Source organism: Bufo bufo, chromosome 11 (assembly GCF_905171765.1).
Source record: "Bufo bufo chromosome 11, aBufBuf1.1, whole genome shotgun sequence".
In the NCBI taxonomy this organism is placed as follows: Eukaryota; Metazoa; Chordata; class Amphibia; order Anura; family Bufonidae; genus Bufo; species Bufo bufo.
The window spans coordinates 75393260-75416478 of NC_053399.1; the positions used below are offsets into that span (position 1 = coordinate 75393260).

At 42.9% G+C, this 23219-nt stretch overlaps 1 protein-coding gene across 2 annotated transcripts in view; it reads left to right on the plus strand.

Moving 5' to 3' along the window:
• INO80 (INO80 complex ATPase subunit) overlaps positions 1 to 23219 on the plus strand; it is a 125705-nt gene that overhangs the window by 38190 nt on the left and 64296 nt on the right. For both annotated transcript variants that reach the window (XM_040411848.1, XM_040411849.1), the window contains exons 6-15: positions 5253 to 5370; positions 7790 to 8001; positions 8840 to 8893; positions 9858 to 10061; positions 10491 to 10665; positions 12671 to 12738; positions 13451 to 13660; positions 15170 to 15250; positions 16817 to 16912; positions 19109 to 19168. In XM_040411848.1, the coding sequence (XP_040267782.1) occupies positions 5253 to 5370; positions 7790 to 8001; positions 8840 to 8893; positions 9858 to 10061; positions 10491 to 10665; positions 12671 to 12738; positions 13451 to 13660; positions 15170 to 15250; positions 16817 to 16912; positions 19109 to 19168 (1278 nt within the window). The remainder of the gene's footprint in view (positions 1 to 5252; positions 5371 to 7789; positions 8002 to 8839; positions 8894 to 9857; positions 10062 to 10490; positions 10666 to 12670; positions 12739 to 13450; positions 13661 to 15169; positions 15251 to 16816; positions 16913 to 19108; positions 19169 to 23219) is intronic.

Below are 23219 nucleotides of genomic sequence, written 5' to 3' on the forward strand. Positions count from 1 at the left end.
CACATTACATTACAGACGTGTAGGACTGATTTCAGTTGACCAGTTGAAGACTGGGCCATTCAGTTTTTATTTTATTTAGTACACGCATCTTCGAAAAACCAAAATTTTTTTCCCTTCACCCACGATAGCGAGAGGATCTGCCCCCATAGACAGGAAATCTGCAGAATAAAAGGGCAGACTCTCTCCTCCCAATTCAGCGTGGTTTCCTGTCTCTGGGGAAGCCTGCAATTTTCTTTCAAGATCCTTCCTCCTGGTGGTGCTCCTATGCTGGCCCCAGTTTCTAGGCTGGAACATTGTTTTTTTTCCTTTGGGCATACCTGCAGTCCCCGGGGGTTAAAAGCGGCATCATTTGGTGCGCTGCTGGGGACGGGCAGAGGCACAGCAAGCCTCCAGAGGGAGCGTCTTGGGTGCTGGAGCGCGGTGTGCCTGGCAGCATCACTGATGCGCTAGAGGCATGGACTTCCTGGCCACAGGGGGAGGAGGAGGAGCTTCCGGCAAGGAGATAGACCGGGGAAATCATGAGCACGCAGAATGGCGGGGACGTCATCACAGGGCGCCTATGAGAAAATTTCAAAATGGTAACTATAAGATCAGTAATAAACCTTTTTCCTCCTCACTGCTTCATGGCAGTACTCGATCTCAGGGATGCATACTATCATGTTCCAGTCTTCCAGGGACATCAAAAGTTCTTGAGAGTCTCTGTAAAAATAGGGGGGCAGTTACAACATTTTCAGTTCCAGGCCCTCCCATTCGGCCTTTCCATGGCTCCAAGGGTATTCACGAAAATAATAGCAGAGATTGCGGCTTATATAAGAGAAAAAGATATTCTTTTTATACCGTACCTGAACGATTTTTTAATAGTAGGAAAAACAGAGGAGGCCTGTGGAAGAGCAGTTTCAGCAGTATCCGAATTTCTGGACAGGTTAAGCATGGTCTTAAACCTAGAAACGTCAAGGCCTCTTCCTACTAGAACTGAGACTTTCTTTGGATGGATCCTGAACTCTTCCTTCCAGAAATGTATGTTGCCAGAAGAAAAGGTCAGACATATTCAGGAGAGAATCAGAGATCTGACCAGAAACCCAGTAGTTTCTATGAGGAACGGAATGTCTATCTTGGGATTTCCCACGTCATGTATTCCGGCGGTAGGATGGGCACAGAAAGAAATCCTTTCTCCCTAGAATCAAAAATAAGAATCTCGGACCAAACACTCCTGGGCTTAGGATGGTGGTTTGAAAGAAATTTTTTTATTCAGGGAGCTCCATTGAGGTTAGAAGACCTGGTATGTCTAACCACGGATGCAAGTCCCTGGGGGTCCGGGGATCACATTCAGGAAATCTCCTTACAAGGTCTTTGGGGGGATGACCAAAAAGGGAGCTCCTCCAACCTAAAAGAACTGGCAGCAGTAGGTCTGGCAATGAGGTCGGTCCTTCCGAGAATAAGAGGGAAGAATCTCAGAATTATGACGGACAATAAAACGGTGGTCTCTTATCTAAACAGACAAGGGGGTACAAAATTTAAGACTGTGATGCAGTCTTTTTTTTCATCCCTTGTCCTATTCACCCTAATAGAGATCTATTAGGGTGAATAGGACTTCACACTCTCCCTGCTGCCCTGTGCATAGTACACACAGCAGCAGGGAGCTTACCATGGCAGCCAGGGCTTCAGCAGCGTCCTGGCTGCCATGGTAACCGATCGGAGCCTCAGGATTACACTACTGGGACTCCGATTAGAACTGCCACTGTACCACCAATGAGGAGGAGGAGCGAGAGGACCCTGTGGCCACTGCCACCAAATATTATAATACTGGGGGGGGGTGCACTGCGTCACCAATGTTTTTATTACTGTGGGATGAGGGGGGGGGGGGGGGGTCGCGCACTGCGCCACCAATGAAGATAAGTAACCTTTTAATACAAATTCAGGAGACAGGTGCCGGCGGCAGAATCACATAGCCGGCACCCGACATCTATGACAGGGCGCTGGGATTCGCGGTAGTTAACCCCTTAGGTGCGGCACTTAGGACTTGAACCTAGTGTTAAAGGCCTTGACACAGCCACCATTTGAACCGTTGGATGTCAGTTCCATTAAATATATTACCCTGAAATGATAGCAGTAACTTCAGCTCGAAGGGTTAGTGAAATCCAAGCCATATCCATTAACCCTCCAAACACCACTATTTTAGAAAACAAGGTGTTGATTCGTCCTGATCCAGCTTTTCTTCCAAAAGTGGCTTCCAGTTTCCATAGGTCCCAGGAAATTTTCCTTCCTACCCTTTTTAAGAACCCGAGGTCAGAAGAAGAAAAGTCTCTTCATTGCTTGGATGTAAGAAGAGCCTTGATTATTTATCTGTCTCGAACTGAAAGCTGGCAAAAATCTTCTTCACTCTTTGTCCTCTTCCAAGGATTGAATAAGGGAAAAGCTGCCACCAAAGGTTCCATTGGTAGATGGATTGTTTCTGCCATTTTTTTGGTCTATTCTTCATCTGGTTTGTCTCCTCCGGTGGGTCTAAAAACACCTTCTACCAGGGCAGTTGCTACCTCCTGGGCAGAAAGATCCTCGGTTTCCATAGAGGGTATTTGCAGGGCGGCTACCTGGTCTTCTCCTTCAACCTTTTTTAAGCACTAATTGCTTGATTGAACTCCTCTTCTTCAGATTTTTCCTTTGGGGAAAAGGTGCTTCTTTCGGCTCTCCCACCCTAAAAATTTTTCCTCTGGTAAATCACTCGTGGTGCTGTCGTGGGTGAAGGGGAAAAATTATGATTACTCACCGGTAACTGGATTTTCCAGAGCCCATGACACCCTTAATTTCCCTCCCTTCTGGATTATTTCTGGTTCTCTTAGGCTGGGTTCACACTTGAGCGTTTTACAGCGCGTTCAAACGCGCTGTAAAACGCTCAACACATGAAAACCAATGCTTCCCTATGGCCCTGGTTCTCACTTGAGCGTTTTACAGCGCGTTTGAACGCGCTGAAAAACGCCCTACGCTCAAACAAGTTCTTGAGCTTCTTTGGGGCGTTTTGACGCGTGTTTGTGGCCATAGGACACTGCAGTCAATCACACAAACACGCGTCAAACGCGCGTTTACTACTGCTAAGAACGCGCGTTAAACGCGCATATCAAATACGCTTAGGTCTGAACCCAGCCTTAGTCTCACGCGGGTGTAGCATGAAAAAGGAAAAAAAAAAAGGGAAAGAATCTTATGTATATTAAGTGGAATATTATTGTGTGTTATCTAAAGATTATGTGGTCGGACTTCCTCCGATGCTTGGATATCTCACTGAATTGGGAGGAGAGTGTCCGCCCTTTTATTCTGCAGGTTTCCTGTCTATGGGGGCGGATCCTCTCTCTCTCTCGTGGTGCTGTCGTGGGCTCTGGAAAATCCAATTTCTGGTGAATAATCATCATTTTTGTTCTGTCATTAAAATTATTTTTGCATCTCTTTTTACACTGATTTACAAGGCTTTATCTTTTATTCCAATTTTATTGTAGTATTTTATTTTTATTCTTTAAACAAAAAAAGAAACAAAGTCTGTTTTTTTTTTTTGTTTTTTTTTCGCACTAAAATACATTTTTAAATTGTGTCCTCTTTCTGTTACGGTCTTTTTTATTATAAGAATATATAGGTTTACATGGGTGAGGCCAGAAGCTGCATTGTGGACTGGTGCTGGCATTATTGCGGACAAGAATAGGCCTTTTTTTGATAGCAGAGGCCATGTGGGGTCCGCAAATTGCGGAATGTACACGAGCCAGTATCAGTGTTTTCTTTTTTTCTGCCATAGCGTTTAGTAAAAAAAAAAAGAAAAAAAGTATGGTCTTGGTGGGAATTGAACCCCAAACCTATAGCAGATAATAGACTTCCCAATAGTCTACAGGACTGCTCTGTTTTAGGCCTCATTTACATGGCTGTATCCATTATCTGGTCCACAAACCGCTGATGCACCAAAAATGCAGATACTGGACGCGTGCATATTTCGCAGGCCCTGTTGTCAAAATGTCTATTCTTGTCTGCAAAATGGACACGATACATAACTTGTGGTACAGATGCAGACAGCACACAGATGATATCTGGGTGTAATCCGCATTTTTCGTGGTCCGATAGAAATGAATAGGTCCCTGTGCGATCCTCAAAAAATGCGGATTGGACAAGGACCGAAAATATGGGCATGTGAATGAGGCCTTAAAGGCACAATTGGGGTCCATGGATCCGGATCCATTCTGCAACGTTGCGGAACGGATACGGACACATTCATTTTTCAATAGGGCCGTAAAAGATGCGGACAGCACACAGTGTGCTGTCCGCATCCGCACTTCCGCTCCGCAAAAAATAGAACATGTCCTATTCTTGTCCGCAGACACGGACAAGAGAAGGCATTTCTATTAAAGTGTCGGCCATGTGCGGTCCGCAAAATGCAGAACGCACATGGCCGGAGTCCGTGTTTTGCGGATCCGCAATTTGCGGACCGCAGAAAACCCTTGCGGGCGTGTGAATGGACCCTTATCTATGTTTAAAAAGCTGCAGTGTAATTACTCATTCAGAATTGTGCTTGTGAAGAAAACAGTAAAAACTATTAGGCATTAAAATCCAATATTTACAATAGGGCTTTTCTGCGGAGAAGTGGATTAGGCTCCATTCACACGTCCGCAATTTCATTCCGCATTTTGTGGAACGGAATTGCGGACCCATTCATTTCTATGGGGCAGCACATGCAATTGTGGACCCGCACTTCCGTTCCACAAAAAAATAGAACATGTCCTATTCTTGTCCGCAATTGCGGACAAGAACAGGCATATTCTATTAGTGCCGGCAAAATGCGGAACGCACATTGCCGCTGTCTCCGTGGATCCGCAAAACACGTTGCGGATGTGTGAATGGAGCCTAATTCTGCTAAGCTGCTGTCTACTGTACAGAAGGTATGGGGTTCAAATCCCACCAATATATGTATAATAAGCTTTATAGTTACATTTATGGCAGGAAATGGCGCTTTTATTTTCCAGCTTTCTTCTTTTAAGATAATTTTCTGCAAAATTATTCTTGCTAAAAAAAATAAATAAAAAAAAAAGCGAAAACCATTTCAGTTTCTGCAACATACCAGTACTTATTTGGTATGCCTGTAATCCTAATGGGCTGTACATTATAGAAACACGTTATTTATAGTGATAACTTTTTTTTTTAAAGTTATTTGTCATTTTTAAGTCATTTACTTCTCTCCGTGTTGAATAACTATTGACCTTTTTTTTTTTTTTTCTTCTTTGCAGCTTCAACAGTACCATTTTTACAGTGCAGGTCTTCTCTCTACGTACGATCAATTTCATGAACAGCGTCATCTTAATGGGCCAAGAAAGAGAAAAATTAAAGATGAAAAGAAATTTAGAGGTAACTGCACCCTAAAATGTACCCTGACTGTGTGTATATATATATGTGTGTGTGTGTGTATGTATGTGTGTGTATATATATATATATATATATATATATATACAGTACAGACCAAAAGTTTGGACACACCTTCTCATTCAAAGAGTTTTCTTTATTTTCATGACTATGAAGGCATCAAAACTATGAATTAACACATGTGGAATTATATACATAACAAACAAGTGTGAAACAACTGAAAATATGTCATATTCTAGGTTCTTCAAAGTAGCCACCTTTTGCTTTGATTACTGCTTTGCACACTCTTGGCATTCTCTTGATGAGCTTCAAGAGGTAGTCCCCTGAAATGGTCTTCCAACAGTCTTGAAGGAGTTCCCAGAGATGCTTAGCACTTGTTGGCCCTTTTGCCTTCACTCTGCGGTCCAGCTCACCCCAAACCATCTCGATTGGGTTCAGGTCCGGTGACTGTGGAGGCCAGGTCATCTGGCGCAGCACCCCATCACCCCTTACTTTCAAAGTTTTCCCAATTTTTCGGCTGACTGACTGACCTTCATTTCTTAAAGTAATGATAGCCACTCGTTTTTCTTTACTTAGCTGCTTTTTTCTTGCCATAATACAAATTCTAACAGTCTATTCAGTAGGACTATGAGCTGTGTATCCACCTGACTTCTCCTCAACGCAACTGATGGTCCCAACCCCATTTATAAGGCAAGAAATCCCACTTATTAAACCTGACAGGGCACACCTGTGAGGTGAAAACCATTTCAGGGGACTACCTCTTGAAGCTCATCAAGAGAATGCCAAGAGTGTGCAAAGCAGTAATCAAAGCAAAAGGTGGCTACTTTGAAGAACCTAGAATATGACATATTTTCAGTTGTTTCACAGTTGTTTCTTATGTATATAATTCCACATGTGTTAATTCATAGTTTTGATGCCTTCATAGTCATGAAAATAAAGAAAACTCTTTGAATGAGAAGGTGTGTCCAAACTTTTGGTCTGTACTGTATATATATATCGCTATATTCACCTATGATAAAAATGGTGTTCATTACATGACTGCATAAAGGAATAAACTGCTGTCCAAAATAATATAAAAATAAACCAGTATTGCTGGTCTGGGTTTGCCTGAGACCACTTGGATGTTCTACATTGCTTTTAGGAAAATGTTCTATGGACGTGAGACAAAAGTAGGACTTTGGTACAACACTAGAATCAGAGAAAAGTGTCTTTCCCGTCACCAGATCTATCATCCACCTGAGCCACTGTGATAAATCTGGTGCAGGTCTAGACAGCCTGTCTTAAGTTTACGCCATCTTTCAGTTTAGTAAATCTGGGCCTATGTTTGGAGATTAATTAAAAAAACACTACACACCAACACCAACGCCTGATCCCGACTGTGAAGCATGGTGGAGGGAGTATGACGGTTTGGAGCTGTTTTTTTGGCTCGGGACCTGGATGCCTTGTGATCATTGAGGGAACAATGAATCAAAACATTTTACAGGAGATTTTAGGGGCATCAGTCCATGACTTCAAGCGGAAGAGAAGTTTTGTTAATTAAAAAGAAAATGACCCAAAACACACAAGATGATCAGCTAAAGGATAGTTGAAAAAGATGATTTGTGTTTTGAAATGGCCAAGCCTGAGTCCTGACCTTCTCTCTTGGGAGATGCTGTGGCGTGACCTGATGAGGACTGTTCATGCAAGGCTTACCAGAAATATTGATGGACTGAAACATGTTGGTCGAGAGGAATGGTCCAAAATTCCTCCTCCATGTTGTGTAAATATTTGTAGCTATAGGAAACATTTGGTAAGAGTAAGGCTCCGGCAGGCTGTTCCGTCGGGTGCACAGCCTGTCTGATCCGTCCTGCCGCTAGTGACCGTGTGCCCCCGGACTGCTGCTCCGGCCCGATTGACTATAATGGGGGCGGTGTGGAGGCACGGCGAGAGGCTGCCGGAATAAATGTCGGACTTGCCGTAGTTTTATTCCAGCAGCCTCTCGCTGTGCCTCCACCGGAACTCCGCCCCCATTATAGTCAATGGGGACGGAGCGGCAGTCCGGGGGCACACGGTCACTAGCGGCAGGACGGATCCGACAGGCTGTTCACCCGACGGAACAGTCTGCCGGAGGTCCGTGTCGCTAATATGAAAGTATCCCAAGTGCTTCTAAAGAGAGATCTACAGTTTACTAAATTTAAGGGTTAAATGTTCCTCCCTGTACTGTGGATGTCTATTTATTCAATAGTTTGGACTGTTTTGATATTTTCTGGCACATGGACCTCCCGAGGATGCGCCAAAATCGTGACGTACATAGCTAGATCCGTGTCTCTTTTCCTGATGTCTGTTACATGTCATAGTGTTATTCCGTTTGTGAAAAGTCTTCTGAAATGACAAATCTACTTAAAGTAATCTTTGCTTTCTGAAGCCAAGTTAAAAAAGCTGAAGAAGAAAAGGAGACATGAAGAGGATTTGTCCGACGAGGACTTGCCACATCGACATCACCATGCTAAAGTGTTTGCAAAGTTCTCCCAAGATGCCCCGACTCCAGTTGCCAAGAAGAAGCATATGACGATTGAGCAGCTGAATGCCCGCCGCCGCAAAGTCTGGTTGACCATTGTGAAGAAAGAGCTGCCAAAGGTGAGGAGACGCCATTGTAGTATGAAATACTGTAGCCTTTAGGTTTCTAATGAAAATAATCAGGTAGTTAGAAATCCTGTCCCTGGGCAGATGTCCTGCCATAACTTATCAGAAGAATAGGTGTCCCCAAGTCCACCGTGTAGTGATGGTCCTATGTGGGCAGCTTCATTCATTCTGTTTATAGCCGTCATTCCCTTACAGAACCAATGACCGTTGTTTCACTAAATCAGGGATGTGGGGCCCATGTTCTCCTGATCAGTGGAGGCTTCAGCGCCTGGACCTCCAGCAAACAACACTCAATGGGGGAGATGTATCGAAACTGGTGTAAAGGAAAACTGGCTTGGTTTCCCATCAAGTCCAACCTGTAATCCTGCTATATGGATCCAGGGGAAGACTAAAAACCCTCCTCACTCTAGCACTTGAAGGTGTATGTGGGCGTTACCAGTTGGGTGTGTGTCCCGCTGCCGTCTTGACGCTGTCCAGTGTCACCCCCCAACTGGTAACACCCAGATGCACCTTCATTGCAAACTGCTAACAGATTTATTATTACTAGAGATGAGCGAATCTCCGGAAATTTGTTTGCCATTACAATTCTAGCGTAAAGTAACAATGACATATATAGCTATGAGTAAACGCATGGTAACCAGCAGCCTGTTTAAAAATACATGGCTTTCTTGGATTTTTAAGGCTTTTAAAATAAAAATGGTCCAAAAATGTACACAAATTGGGATCTTTATACACAAAGTGGTATTGGAAGCAGCAATGACTTGTGGGAGTAGTGAAAGGTTTGGTTTTATTTTACAGAAAATAACATGTAACGTTTGTTCCTATATTTCAGGCCTACAAGCAGAAAGCTTCAGCCCGCAATTTACTATTAACAAACAGCAAAAAGGTAACTTTTTCAAATACATATATTAGGCTACTTTCACATTAGCGTTTTCAATTCCGCCATTGAAATCCGTCACAGGATCTCAATAGCGGAAGAAAACGCTTCAGTTTTGTCCCCATTCATGGTCAATGGGGACAAAACGTAACTGAACGAAACAGAGTGCACCAGAACGCCTTCTGTTCCGTTTGGTTGCGTCCCCATCACGGACAGAGTAATGCTGCCTGCAGCGTTTTTCTGTCCGCGATGTGGTACGGAGCAAGACGGATCCGTCCTGGCATGCAATGTAAGTCAATGGGGACAGATCCGTTTTCTCTGACACAATAGAAAACGGATCCGTCCTCCATTGACTTTCAATGGTGTTCATGACGGATCCGTCTTGGCTTTATAAGACATAATACAACCGGATCCGTTCATGACGGATGCATGCGGTTGTATTATTGTAACGGAAGTGTTTTTGCAGATCCATGACGGATCCGTCAGGACTATATAAGACATAATACAACCGGATCCGTTCATGACGGATGTATGCGGTCGTATTATGGTAACGGAAGTATTTCATGACGGATCCGTCATGACTATAGAAGACATAATACAACCGGATCTGTTCATGACGGATGTATGCGGTTGTATTATGGTAACGGAAGTGTTTTTGCAGATCCATGACGGATCCGTCAGGACTATATAAGACATAATACAACCGGATCTGTTCATGACGGATGTATGCGGTTGTATTATGGTAACGGAAGTATTTTTGCAGATCCATGACGGATCCGTCAGGACTATATAAGACATAATACAACCGGATCCGTTCATGACGGATGTATGCGGTTGTATTATGGTAACGGAAGCGGTTTGGTAGATCCATGACTGATCCGCGAAAAAACGCTAGCGTGAAAGTAGGCTAAATTAGTAAAAAAAAATGTATCTTTTTAATTTTGTTCATTGTGTTTTTTTCCCCCCATATAAGCTTGCTCATCAATGTATGCGGGAAGTGCGCAGAGCTGCCATCCAAGCACAGAAAAATTGCAAGGAGACCCTTCCACGAGCGCGCAAGCTAACCAAGGAAATGTCCTTATATTGGAAGAAATATGATAAGGTGGAGAAAGAGCATCGTAAGCGGGCAGAAAAAGAGGCATTAGAACAAAGGAAACTGGATGAAGAGATGAGAGAGGTAAAGAGATAGCATTATGTATGCCCATCGTCTTCAAGGCAGGTCAGATATGGGGCGTACATGCGTCAATAGGGCAGATTATGGCACTCTGGAATTGCGACTTTTTACACCGCTCTCCTTTTTTCAAAAAGCGCAAGAAAAGTGGGTGGGGCTTAGTGGGAAAGATGGCCAACAGATTTACTGTCCTTTAACCCTTTCTAGTGCAGGCGACTTATCACTAAATCACTGAGCCACAGGTGGTCCCTACGTTCTGTACACATTATATCCAAACTATTCTGCATATTTTATTCTGTTTACAATTATGCTTTTCTAACATTTGTTTCGATTTCTCGTTCACTAAAAGCCTCTGTATATAAAATATCAAGCACGTGCTGCTATCACTATTGTCTTAGTGTTCCTCTAATTGCTGATTGTTTTCTCTACAAACAGGCAAAGAGGCAGCAGAGAAAGTTAAACTTTTTGATCACTCAAACTGAGCTTTATGCCCACTTTGTGAGTCGCAAGCGAGACTCGGGGCCAGATGACATGCAAGAGGAAATTTTGCGCAAGCTTGAAGAGCAAATGGGCGGAGGAGCTTCATTGAGCTTACCCCAAGAAGAATATGGTGAGAAATACGAAGTTCTTTTTTTAAAGTCTTTGCCTAAATAACATTAATAATAATCTTTATTTATGTGGTGCCGAGTACTTTTCAAATCCTACAACCATGATGTTTATATTTTTTATAATTTATGTATTTTTTTATTTTAAGGAACGGGGGTGATTTAAATCTTTTATATTTTTTTTATTTTTATTTTTTGTAGCCCCTCTAGGAGGCATCCACTACTTTTTTTTATAGAATATTACTATGCTCCCATAGGAGGTATAGTAATACAGTGGTCCCTCGAGATACAATATTAATTAATTGCATGTTGAGTAATCTATTCCAAAGCCCCAAAATGTCATCCAAGATCAGAGAAAATGAAGATTTAAGAAAAATAAGTAGATAACTAAGACAGATAAAACAAGTCATTACATATAACAGTTGGGAATAGCTGCTATTTTACCAGAGAAGTGGCCTTGATTGGTTGGATCTGAGCCTGAGACATTGTATGTTGAGTCTGGTTTCATCTTACGATGGGTCAGAAAAGACCACTCTATGTTGAAAATACTGTATCCTGAGGCCATTGTATCTTGCGGGATCTCTGTACATAGATTGGTGATCTCCTATGTTGGCCTGCCACCTGCTAGCCAAGATCAGAACTGCACTAGCCTATTAGAATTTAATGATCATCATTTTCAACCCATCTTAAAGGCTGTCATGTCCACGATCTGCATTATTGCCAAGCTGCAGGCCTCTGCTGTTTGAACCGGCAGAGACCTGCCGGCTATGGTGCCCGCTGCACACGTCAGCGGACCACATGTTTAATGACCACACCAGCTCCGTACATGTATGGCGTTAGTAGTAAAAGGGTTAAAACATTAAGAGTGAGGTCCCTACTCGCAAGATGTAATATATATACAATCCACCACGTGTCCAGTGCTGGTGACAAGGGCACAATTTTTAGTCGACTAGCTGTTCGCAATATGAAGATTTAACCTTACCGGTGATAGGACGGCGCTACTGGACTTATTATTTCTGGACACATTTTTATTATTTTTTTGCATATTTTATCTGCAATTTGGACGTAAAAGAAGAACTTTGGCTTAATTGCTCATAGCAACCAATCAGATTGATCCTTTCATTTTCCAAAGGAGCTCTGATATGGCCAACTATGCCAGTTCCCCCTTGCACCAGTTTTTGATTTTCCATGAACAGTCATGAGGACTGATGTAATTGCCTCTATCTTGCATAGATGACTTTCCCCTTTGCCGCAGCTGCCATGTATCTTCTGATGAACAACGGGGGACTCCTATCAGGGCCTCTACCTATCTGCCATTTATGACACATCTCATTGATATGCCATAAATATTAACTGTTAAAACACCCTTCATTAATGTACACAATATGGCCAAAAGTAAGCGGACTCCTGACAACACACCTAAATGAGCTTGTCAGACATCCGATTCCAAAACCATGGGAGTTCTTATCGAGTTGAGCCGTGTTTTGCAGTTATGACAGCCTTCACTCTTCTCTGAAGGCTTTCCACAAGGCCATTCTATGGCGATATGTGTCAATTCAGTCAACATAACCTTTGTGAGGCCAGGCCTCGCTAAACTAATGTTGGACCAGATCTCCCCCTTAGTTCATGCCAAAGCTGTTCAATACGGTTGATGCCAGGGCTCTCTACCAGCTAATGGAGGTCTTTGAAGCAGTGTTCCTCATCTCCGGTCCTCAGGGTCAAGTTCTCAGGATTTCTTTAGTATTAAGCAGGTGATACAATTGGTGTCCATTCATCAGGACTTACCACAGGTATTCATTCTGTTGGGATCTTCTCAAATCATGACCAGGTGGGCCCCGAAGACGGGAGTTGAGGAACACTGCACAGAACATACACTGAGGCACTAGAAGGAATTGCAGACCTACAGCGATTCACAGTAGAACTTCACAAACTCCTCTAAGGTGGTTTTCAGATTTGCAGGTTTACACACAGCCGTGTCACAATACAATATTTTTTTTACTGTCATTTCAGACAGTGATTATTTCAAGTCCCAAGCTCTGAAAAATGCTGAAGAGGCTTTTAGGATCCACCAGGCCCAGGTGAGACTGATGTCTATATTACTGTGACTTGTTTTCTTACCCGACGCTGGTAAGTCATTTTTTTTTTTTTTTTTTGCTGTTTGTCGAAGTAGGGAAGCGGTTCCATCCGTTTTATATTCATGTGGGGATAAAACCAATTTCTAAGCACTCTTCCAGGCTAGGAGATATCTGCAAATTTTGTTTCACAAGGGTAATAACATACATTCTGACTCAACAATGGAACTTTCACAAGGTCAATTTTTAAAAGTTTTTTTTTTTTTTTTGTGATATATAAAGTAAAAAAAAAAAAAATGACACAAAATAAATTTTTAATGGGTAGGAAGGAAGTGCTTGTGACTGTATTCGATACTTCTTAGCAATAAAAGGTATACATACATACAGTGCGTGAAGACCTAGGCCAAAAACGATGCTGCATGTCAGTGCCATTCCACATCCTCTCCAGCATCAGCCAGCCGGTAGTCTTTATTTGGACTGCTTTGAAAATCACTAATTTTACCAGTTACTCTTGTAAGAAATACTGGTATTCATATCCTGCAACCCCTGTACAGGGATCTGGACTTCACTGCAGGGGAACCACCAGGCGCTACGTCTTGGAGTAGTCTCTGTATGATTGACGGCTGACCTACAGAAGTCCGAAACACTGGGGCAGAGCCCCCCGGGGGCTTTTGAGGTTAAATAGTATTTTATTTAGATTGTTTCCTATCTCCTCTAGAAAAGGTCCTTTGATGAAGATGCCAGAGAAAGCAAGTTAGCCGCTTTACGGGTTGCCAATAAATCTGAAACTGGCTTTGGAGAGAGTTACAGCCTCGCTAATCCCTCGATTAGAGCCGGAGAGGATATTCCACAGCCTGCCATGTTCAGTGGCAAACTCAAAGGGTACCAGCTTAAAGGCATGAATTGGCTGGCCAACCTTTATGAACAGGTACGCGTTAACATAGTTTAACAAATGAAGTGTACTTATAGAATAAATGTCACTATTAACCTCTTAAGAATGCAACCAGTTTGGCCCTAAAGGGGATTTCCGAGATTTTAATACTGACGACCTATTCTCTGGACAAGGTCATCAGTATCTGATTGGAGTATCTAATTCCGAGTATTAAAATGTGTTGGTCCCATGTTCATGTCTGCCCACATTGCAGAGAAATATGATGTTTTTAATATTTGCAAATGAGCTTCTAGGAGCAACGGGGGCGTTGTCATTACACCTAGAGGCTCTAGTTTCTCTGCAACTGCCGCGTCCTCTGTACTTTGATAGGGCCATGCAGTGTAAATGTGATCATGCCTGGCCCCGTTAAAGTGCAGAGGCCGCAGCAGTTACAGAGGGAGCAGAGCCTGTAGGTGTAACTGTAACGCCCCCGTTGCTCCTAGAGGCTCATTTGCATATAGTAAAACATAATTTTTCTCAGTAATGCAGGCACATAGGAACATGGGACCACCACAGATGCCTTCAGCTGCCAAGCGCACATGTAACAGGTCAGCCAGTGTCATAGGGACAAATCTGCTGACAGATGGCCTTTAAGGGCAACACCATTTTTCGATTCTGATATGTCATTTTATGTAGTAATAACTTTAGCAATTCTGAGATTGTTTTTATGTTAGTGGTAAATTTGGTTGATTCTATTTATATATATATATATATATATATATATATATATATTTATTATTTTTATTTTTTAATTTATAAAAAGTAACCCTGAAATTTTATGGAAATGTTACAAACTTTGCAATTTTCCAAATTTTTCTTTATTTGTTCAGACAGAAAGGTAGTCATACCTTACAAATTATAGAACAATACATTTAAAAGGGTTTTCAGAGATTTAAATACGGATGATACCCTGGATAGGTCATCAGTATCTGATCGGCGGGGGTCCGACACCTGGGACCCCCGCCGATCAGCTGTTTGAGAAGGCATCGGCGCTCCTGTCCTGTGCATTGTATATTGGCGGTGCTTGGTATCGCAGCACAGCGATGAACGTGTTGTTGCGTGGCCTAGGAAAGGCTGTAGCGCTACTGTCAGCACCATTGCCTTCTCAAAGGCGGGGGTCCCAGGTGTCGGACACCCACTGATCAGATACTGATGGCATATCCAGAGGATAGGTCATCAGTATTTAAGTCTCGGAAGACCCCTTTAATAATTTATAATGGTAAATACTTTTATTTTTCACGGACCGAATGTGTTCCTTAGTCTTCCTGCACAGTGGCATACTGTAAATGCAGCTAAACGAGAAGATTAAGGAACAGGTGTGGTCAGCACCTGAGTGGAGAAACCCGCGTCCAGTCCTGGTGGTCACATGACCACAGCGAGATGGCGGAGTCAACACATGTAATGGCCAGATACGGTATTCTTCCTGTATTCTGGAGATTCTGGTGAAATGAGTTAAAAGTGTAAACCGTAACACGTTACATTATCTACATTTTATTTGCTTTTTAGGGTATTAATGGCATCTTAGCTGATGAAATGGGCTTGGGAAAAACTGTCCAAAGCATTGCTCTACTAGCTCATCTTGCTGAGGTAAGTGGAATCCTTTTCTGGAAGTTGCTAAAAGGGCCTATGTAATCACAAAAAGGCCTATTGTTAAATCAAGTTTTTATGCTAAACATTCTTTTTAATTTTTGGGAGTATTGTTTTAAAGTTCTCCATGTAACTACCATATTTTTTTGCTTTATAAGGCATAAGTCGTCCCCCCCCCCCCACCTTCCCAAAAGGGGGAAAAATGGCAATGCATTTTATAAAGCGAATACTAGTGAGCGCTTCCAATATGGTCACGGTCACTGGTATGCAGGAGTCGCGCGGAGCGGTGAGTGATGCACTTCCAGCACTGGTCTTCTCCAGGCCCGCGCTGCATTGTCTTGATTGTGCACAGCATCAAGACGTAGTGCGCGCACTATGACCCAATGGCAGGTCTAAAAAAGTGGTCAGGAAAGGGGACAGGCCGGCAGGGCAGTTTTAGGCATAGAAAATTGTCTAAATGTAAGACAGCTAGGAAGTTGTCTTACATTTAGAAGTGGCGGTGGATACACTGAAGTTATATAGAGGCCAGCGCCTCTTCAAAACTCCGGCAGATCCACCGCCAGGTATAGGGGTTATTAAGACCGGCGTTTAAGACTCTAAGACTGTGCCCCTAAGGCCTCATGCACACGACCGTGGTGCGTTTTGCGGTCCGCATGGATGGCGTCCGTGCACGTTCCTTCAGTGTAAATGTCTATTCTTGTCCGCAAGGCGCGGACAAGAATAGGACATGTTATATTTTTTCAGCGGGGCCACGGACCGGACCGGTGGATGCGGACGGCACACGGAGTGCTGTATGCATCTTTTGCGGCCCCATTGAAGTGAATGGGTCCGCATCCGAGCTGGAGTTTTGGCGGCTCAGATGTTGACCTAAACAACGGCCGTGTGCATGAGGCCTAAGACTAATAATAGCTGCCACTTCTTGGTCTGTTCAGATCACTTTTCTGCAGTTATGGATCAGAATGACAGATCTTTCCGATAGATAGATAGATAGATAGATAGCATAGTATCCACCATTCACAATAGGTGATCGTCAGAGCTTACTCCCTCCCTCCTGAACTCTGCACAGGTCCTAGAAAACTCTCCCATTGAAGTCAGTGAGGTCTGTATGGTCCATACGGCTGCTGTAAAGCACGTCTCTAAATGCTTTTAAGAACAGCTCGGGCAAGATGGCCGCCCCATAATCATGTTTAGGAAATCTACAATCCTAAAGTGAAAAACAGATTAGAAAAAAAGGACATGTGTCACTATCTGGTTTTAGGCGACACATTCCTTTTGTTAGGTATGAAAGGAGATGGGGCCCTTGTTTCTATAGCGTGTACACTGGAGCTTGTAGGATCTCTTTCTCTGTAATTGTTGTTTTTGGGTTATCTTAGGTAAAGTAATGGTATTAACACATTCTCGGATTAAACTCTGCTTCTATTTGGTAGTGTCTTACTGTCTCGGATATCTGGGAGAAGTACAGTTTCATAGTAGTGATCTAAGATACACTAGAAAAAAACCACACAAATAAATATTTTTACTACAATTTGACCATTCTTTGTGACTCTCTTGTTTTTCTGTGTCCAGCGGGAGAATATCTGGGGTCCCTTTCTAATTATTTCGCCTGCCTCAACACTGAACAACTGGCATCAAGAGTTTTCCAGATTTGTACCAAGGTTTAAGGTAATTAATTGCAGATTTGAGATGAGTTTTTGTTTTTGTTTTTTAATTGGCAGGGAGCGTGTTATGATGATAATGATAACAGAGCCTCCTACTAAATGTCCCGAAAATCTTACAATCCAGCGCTGCTGCCCCATCCTTTTTCTGATTGCAGCTGTGATGTGCTGATATACCGCTGCGGACAGTATCTGGCTGCAGTGGCCATGTGCGGCATATTGCATTAAAAAAAAATAAACTCGAAACCAAACATCTTGTAAATTCCTTAACACCTTCTCTCTCGTGGCAGCTGAGGCTTAAAGAGGACTTGTCATCACTCTTGATTAGTGTTGAGCGAACTTCTGTTTTAAGTTCAGCGTCTAAAGTTCGGCTTCCGGTTAGCGAAGAATCCCGATATGGATTCTGAATTCCGTTGTGGTCCGTGGTAGCGGAATCAATAATGGCCGATTATTGATTCCGCTACCACGGACCACAGTGGAATTCGGAATCAATATCGGGATTCTTCGCTAACCGGAAGCCGAACTTTAGACGCCGAACTTAAAACAGAAGTTCGCTCAACACTACTCTTGACATGTGTTTTAGTAGATAGTTTATTCCACTGCGGTAACATCTATCCTCCTTAGGCCGCATTCACATCTTTGGTGAACGTTTCCGGCAGAGAACAGCTTTCCCGAGTTCACCCGATCTGGCATTGTTCACCGCTGCATCGCTATTGACCATAATGCGGTCCAGTGGTGATCGCTGATGGAGATGTGAACACAGCCTTACTCTTAAGTTGTTCCTCTCCTCCATTATTTCTGCTAGAGGTTTATGAATAAAGATCCAACATGGTGTTGGGGGGAAGATCCTGCACAGTCTAGCACCATCCAGTCATTTCAGCCAGTTTCAGAATGTGCAGGGACACACACCCAGTTGGAGCTTTATTCATAAACTTCCAGCTGGAACAATAGAGGAATATTGAGTTATTAGAAAAGATGCTCCAGATTTGAAAACATACACGTCAGAAGAGATGACCGGTCATCTAATAAAAATGGCTGTTCCCTGCAGAAAGCTATTAGTTGAGCAAATCATCTCTGTGCAGAGAGCCTGAGCATGTGCGACCAGCAGCACTTGGCTCTGGAGATGGACATGCACTTTCCTATACACTTGTAATACCATGGGTGGAAATGTCATAACTTTTCATTGGATATTTTTAAGGCCCTTTTAACATTTTGTCTTTTGAGTCTGTTTACCGTATGTGTCGGGAAATCTCTTGGCTCATCCGTTAATGGACTCCTAGACCCCCATTACACTGTTAGATGCCAAAACAGTCTTTTGACCTTGGTTAGGCAGCATCAAGTGGCGTTTCCACTTTTTAGTCTCTTGGTATAGTGCATCAGACTGTGCTATTCCATGCAGAGGAGTCTTTTAAAAAAATGTATACTGTGTGGTTTACGTTTTTTTTATTTTATTGGAGACAAATGCCAGTCAGTGGGTTATCCCATGGCAAATATAAAAAATTAAAATCAGACATCATATAGTAGATGACAAAGCTAGGACCAGCCCTGTACCTCACATGGATCCAGAGATCTCCCCAATCATTGCTCTGCTAGATTTATATCAAGCTGACAGCTCAGGGGAGTGTCTTTTCTGCTGCAGCTCAGGGGGCGTGTCTCAGCTCTCCCTTTCACAGCTCAGGGGGCGTGTCTCAGCTCTCCCTATCACAGCTAAGGGGGGCGTGTCTCAGCTCTGCTCATCACAACTCAGGGGGCGTGTCTCAGCTCCCCCTATCACGGCTCAAGAGGCAGGTGAAGGATGAAACTGAGCATGTGCGGCCTTCTCAGTGAGCAGGTCAAAGATATAAGAGGGAAAAAACTGCAGGTGGCGCAATGCAGATATATTTTATTGAATAAGTCAGTGGCTAGGCAAAATTTTTAATTACATGCAATTACACTAATATTCAGATGCAGGTGCTGGTTTCAAAACTGTAGAATATTTTTCGTGGTACAAACCCTTAAACTGATTCACCGGGAGATTTCTCGACACATGGTGTAAACTGACAGAACAGACACAATGTGAACAGAGCATAACAGCAATGTAACTGAAAACTGATTTATGAAATAAATATGATGTAGAATGGGGGGTTAACCCCTTCAGTGAGCTAGGTTAAATACTACCTAACGGCCATCTGCTGGTGACTTATGCTGTTGGTTTATTTTCTAGGTACTGCCTTACTGGGGCAATCCCCATGAAAGAAAAGTAATAAGGAAATTTTGGGGTCAGGTGAGAATCTTTTTAAGAAACACTAATACACGTCTCTACATTCAATTTAAAAGTGTTACGGCTATAATGTCTTATTTTTTTCCTGCCTGATACATTACTAGAACTAAAGTAGTGAATTCTGCTTGCATGCTATGTTATCATGTCTATCCCACTGGTAACGTAGGCAGTTATGGTAAAAGATACCTAATATACAGTCCATAATATATGCCGATCAGCCAGATCGTTTAAACTTTTAAAGGCTATGTATCATTTCCAGCAAGTTGTGTGTGTACATGAGTAATACCGCTACATCTGCCTATTATGACTTCTCAGTGGTGTACTGAAAAGTGAGGGAAAGGTGCACTTTAGGGAGGAGTACCTCTATTAAAAATTCAAAATCCATTAATAAACTATATTGCAAAAAGTATTATTAGGGCGTTTAGAACATTTTACCAAAAACTTAATTGAAAGTTTTGTTACTCTTTTTAAAAAAAATATTGCATTGTACCTGTTATGCACTGAAATAAGTTTCCTAATAGACTTTCATTAAATATTTAGTTGCATTTGTCTGCTATAGCTGCTTGTTTTCACACATACGCTGCAGGCTGATCTGTAGATCTTAAAGGGGTTGTCTCACTTCAGCAAGTGGCATTTATTATGTAGAGAAAAGTAATACAAGGCACTTACTAATGTATTGGGATTGTCCATATTGCTTCCTTTGCTGGCTGGATTCATTTTTCCATCATATTATACACGGCTCGTTTCCATGGTCACGACCACCCTGCAATCCATCAGTGATGGTCGTGCTTGCACACTATAGGAAAAAGTGCTGGCCTCTCTGGTGGCTGAGACCGTGGAAGCTCACATAGGCTGGTGGTTTTTTCTATAGTGTGCAAGCACGACCACCACTGATGGATTGCACGGTGGACGTAACCGTGGAAACGAGCAGTGTATAATATGATGGAAAAATGAATCTAGCCAGCAAAGGAAGCAATATGGACAATCACAATACATTAGTAAATTTACTTCCTCTACATGATAAATGCCACTTGCTGACATGAGACAACCCCTTTAACCCCTTAGGGACTTAGGGCTGTTTCCCGAGTCCTTAAGGACCCAGGGCGTACCGGTACGTCCTAACTTTAAAAAGCGATTGTGGCGGGGGTTAATCAGAACAGGATGTCCGCTGAAATCATTCAGCGGGCGTCCTGTCACAACGCCGGGGGGGGTCCCGTGAATTCAGACCTGCGGTTTGCGGCTTTTACCTGGTGCGGCGGCGGTGCCATCGGGTCCCCATGCAACTGTAGGGGGGACCCGATGGCATGGAAGGCAGCGCGATGTCTAAGGAAGGCATCGCGCTGCCTTCCGGTGACGAGCCTATATTACTCATACAGTCATTACTCATACAGCCGGTGACGAGCCTGTATTACTCATACAGTCATTACTCATACAGCCGGTGACGAGCCTGTATTACTCATACAGTCAATGCATTCCAATACAGAAGTATTGGAATGCATTGTAAAGGGGATTAGACCCCCAAAAGTTGAAGTCCCAAAGTGGGATAAAAAATAGTGAAAAAAAAGTTGAGAAAACAAAGTCCCCCCCCCCAAAAAAAATTAAAAGTTTCAAGTAAAAATAAACAATAACGTCATTTTCCCCAAATAAAGTAAAAAAAAAGGGGGGGGGGGGGGGGGGGGTATACATATTAGGTATCACCGTGTCCGTTTCGACCGGCTCTATAAACATATCACATGACCTAACCCCTCAGATGAACACCGTAAAAAATAAAAAGTAAAAACTGAGCTAAATAAACAATTTTTTTGTCACCTTACATCACAAAAAGTACAACAGTAAGCGATCAAAAAGGCGTTTGCCCACCAAAATAGTACCAATCTAACCGTCACCTCATCCCGCAAAAAATTAGCCCCTAACTGAGACAATCGCCCAAAAAATAAAAAACTATGGCTCAGAATATGGAGACACTAAGGCTACTTTCACACTTGCGGCAGGACGGATCCGACATGCTGTTCACCATGTCGGATCCGTCCTGCGGCTATTTCGCCGTGCCCCCGGGCCGCCGCTCCGTCCCTATTGACTATAATGGGGACGGGGGCGGAGCTCCGGCGCAGCACAGCGGTGCACGGCGAAAGCCGCCGGACTAAAAAACCTGACATGCAGTAATTTTAGTCCGGCGGCCTTTCGCCGTGCACCGCTGTGCTGCGCCGGAGCTCCGTCCCCATTATAGTCAATGGGGACGGAGCGGCGGCCCGGGGGCACGGCAAAATAGCCGCAGGACGGATCCGACATGGTGAACAGCATGTCGGATCCGTCCTGCCGCAAGTGTGAAAGTAGCCTAAAACATCATTTTTTTTGTTTTAAAAAAGCTGTTATTGTGTAAAACTTACATAAATAAAAAAAAAAGTATACATATTAGGTATCGCCGCGTCCGTATCGACCGGCTCTATGTACAGCGGTTTACGACCACATATGGGGTGTTTCTGTAAACTACAGAATCAGGGCCATAAATAATGAGTTTTGTTTGGCTGTTAACCCTTGCTTTGTAACTGGAAAAAAATTATTAAAATGGAAAATCTGCAAAAAAAGTGAAATTTCGAAATTGTATCTCTATTTTCCATTAATTCTTGTGGAACACCTAAAGGGTTAACAACGTTTGTAAAATCAGTTTTGAATACCTTGAGGGGTGTAGTTTCTAGAATGGGGTCATTTTTGGGTGGTTTCTATTATGTAAGCCTCGCAAAGTGACTTCAGACCTGAACTGGTCCCTAAAAATTGCGTTTTTGAAAATTTCTGAAAAATTTCAAGATTTGCTTCTAAACTTCTAAGCTGTGTAACATACCCCAAAAATAAAATATCCTTTCCAAAATGATCCAAACATGAAGCAGACATATGGGGAATGTAAAGTTATAACTATTTTTGGAGGTATTACTATGTATTATAGAAGTAGACAAATTAAAACTTGGGAAATTTGCAATTTTTACCAAATTTTGGGTAAATTTGGTTTTTTTTTTTTTACTTCATTTTACCAGTGTCATGAAGTACAATATGTGACGAAAAAACTATCTCAGAATGGCCTGGATAAGTCAAAGCGTTTTAAAGTTATCAGCACTTAAAGTGACACTGGTCAGATTTGCAAAAAATGGTCTGGTCCTTAAGGTGAAATAAGGCTGTGTCCTTAAGGGGTTAGAGACGAGCGTTGGTCACGCTGCGAGTATGCAGCGCAGCACCCGGCCTAAACTCCCCACGCTGCCGGGGGTCACATAGTGACCAATGCTCGTCTGCAAGGACCCTAAGGGTGTATTAGACTAGCCAATTGTCGGCCAGTTCTTCTTTACCAAGCGTTCACAGCCTTTATGCTGAATTATGGTCACTTGATGAGATTTCAGCTTCAGTGAGAGTTTATAACTACATAGAACAGGGTTTAGAGCTACAGAGCCATCAGACAGCTTCTCTGAGCAGAGGACAGACTGACCTGCGATGTGTGTCTGGGAATACAAGCAGCTGTAGAAGACAAATGGATCCAAATATTCAATGAGAACTGACCAGTACGCCTTTTTATGGCACTTATGGACCTTAGGCTAGGCCTCCACCTTTTAGTCTAAGCGCTGCACTGGTCTCCCGTGTAGCAGAGAGCTGATCCAGGCTGTTTAACTCCCTCAACCGCCTAGATGCCGTGGTCAATAGCGAAGTGGTTTAGAAGGAGGGAGCTCCCCCTGTCTCGCATTGGCACTTGAAGAATGAGATCATTGGGTCCTGCCTGCAGTGTGTTTCTAGCAGGCGGCACCTCTCTGGCACAGCCTGCTGGTGACTTTCAGTATAGCACTGGCAGTATAATGCATTGTACTTCATAAGCAATGCAGTGTATTTTACAAGCGATCAAAAGATCGCTTGGTAAATGGTTAAAAATTGTAAAAAAAATAAAATAAAAATGATTAAATAAGAAAATCTCCAAGTTAAAAAAACACCTTGTTTCCACCTGGTATCGCTTTTGACCCACACTACACAATTATCATGTCATTTTATCCCATATGGCGAACGCTAAGAACACAAAAAA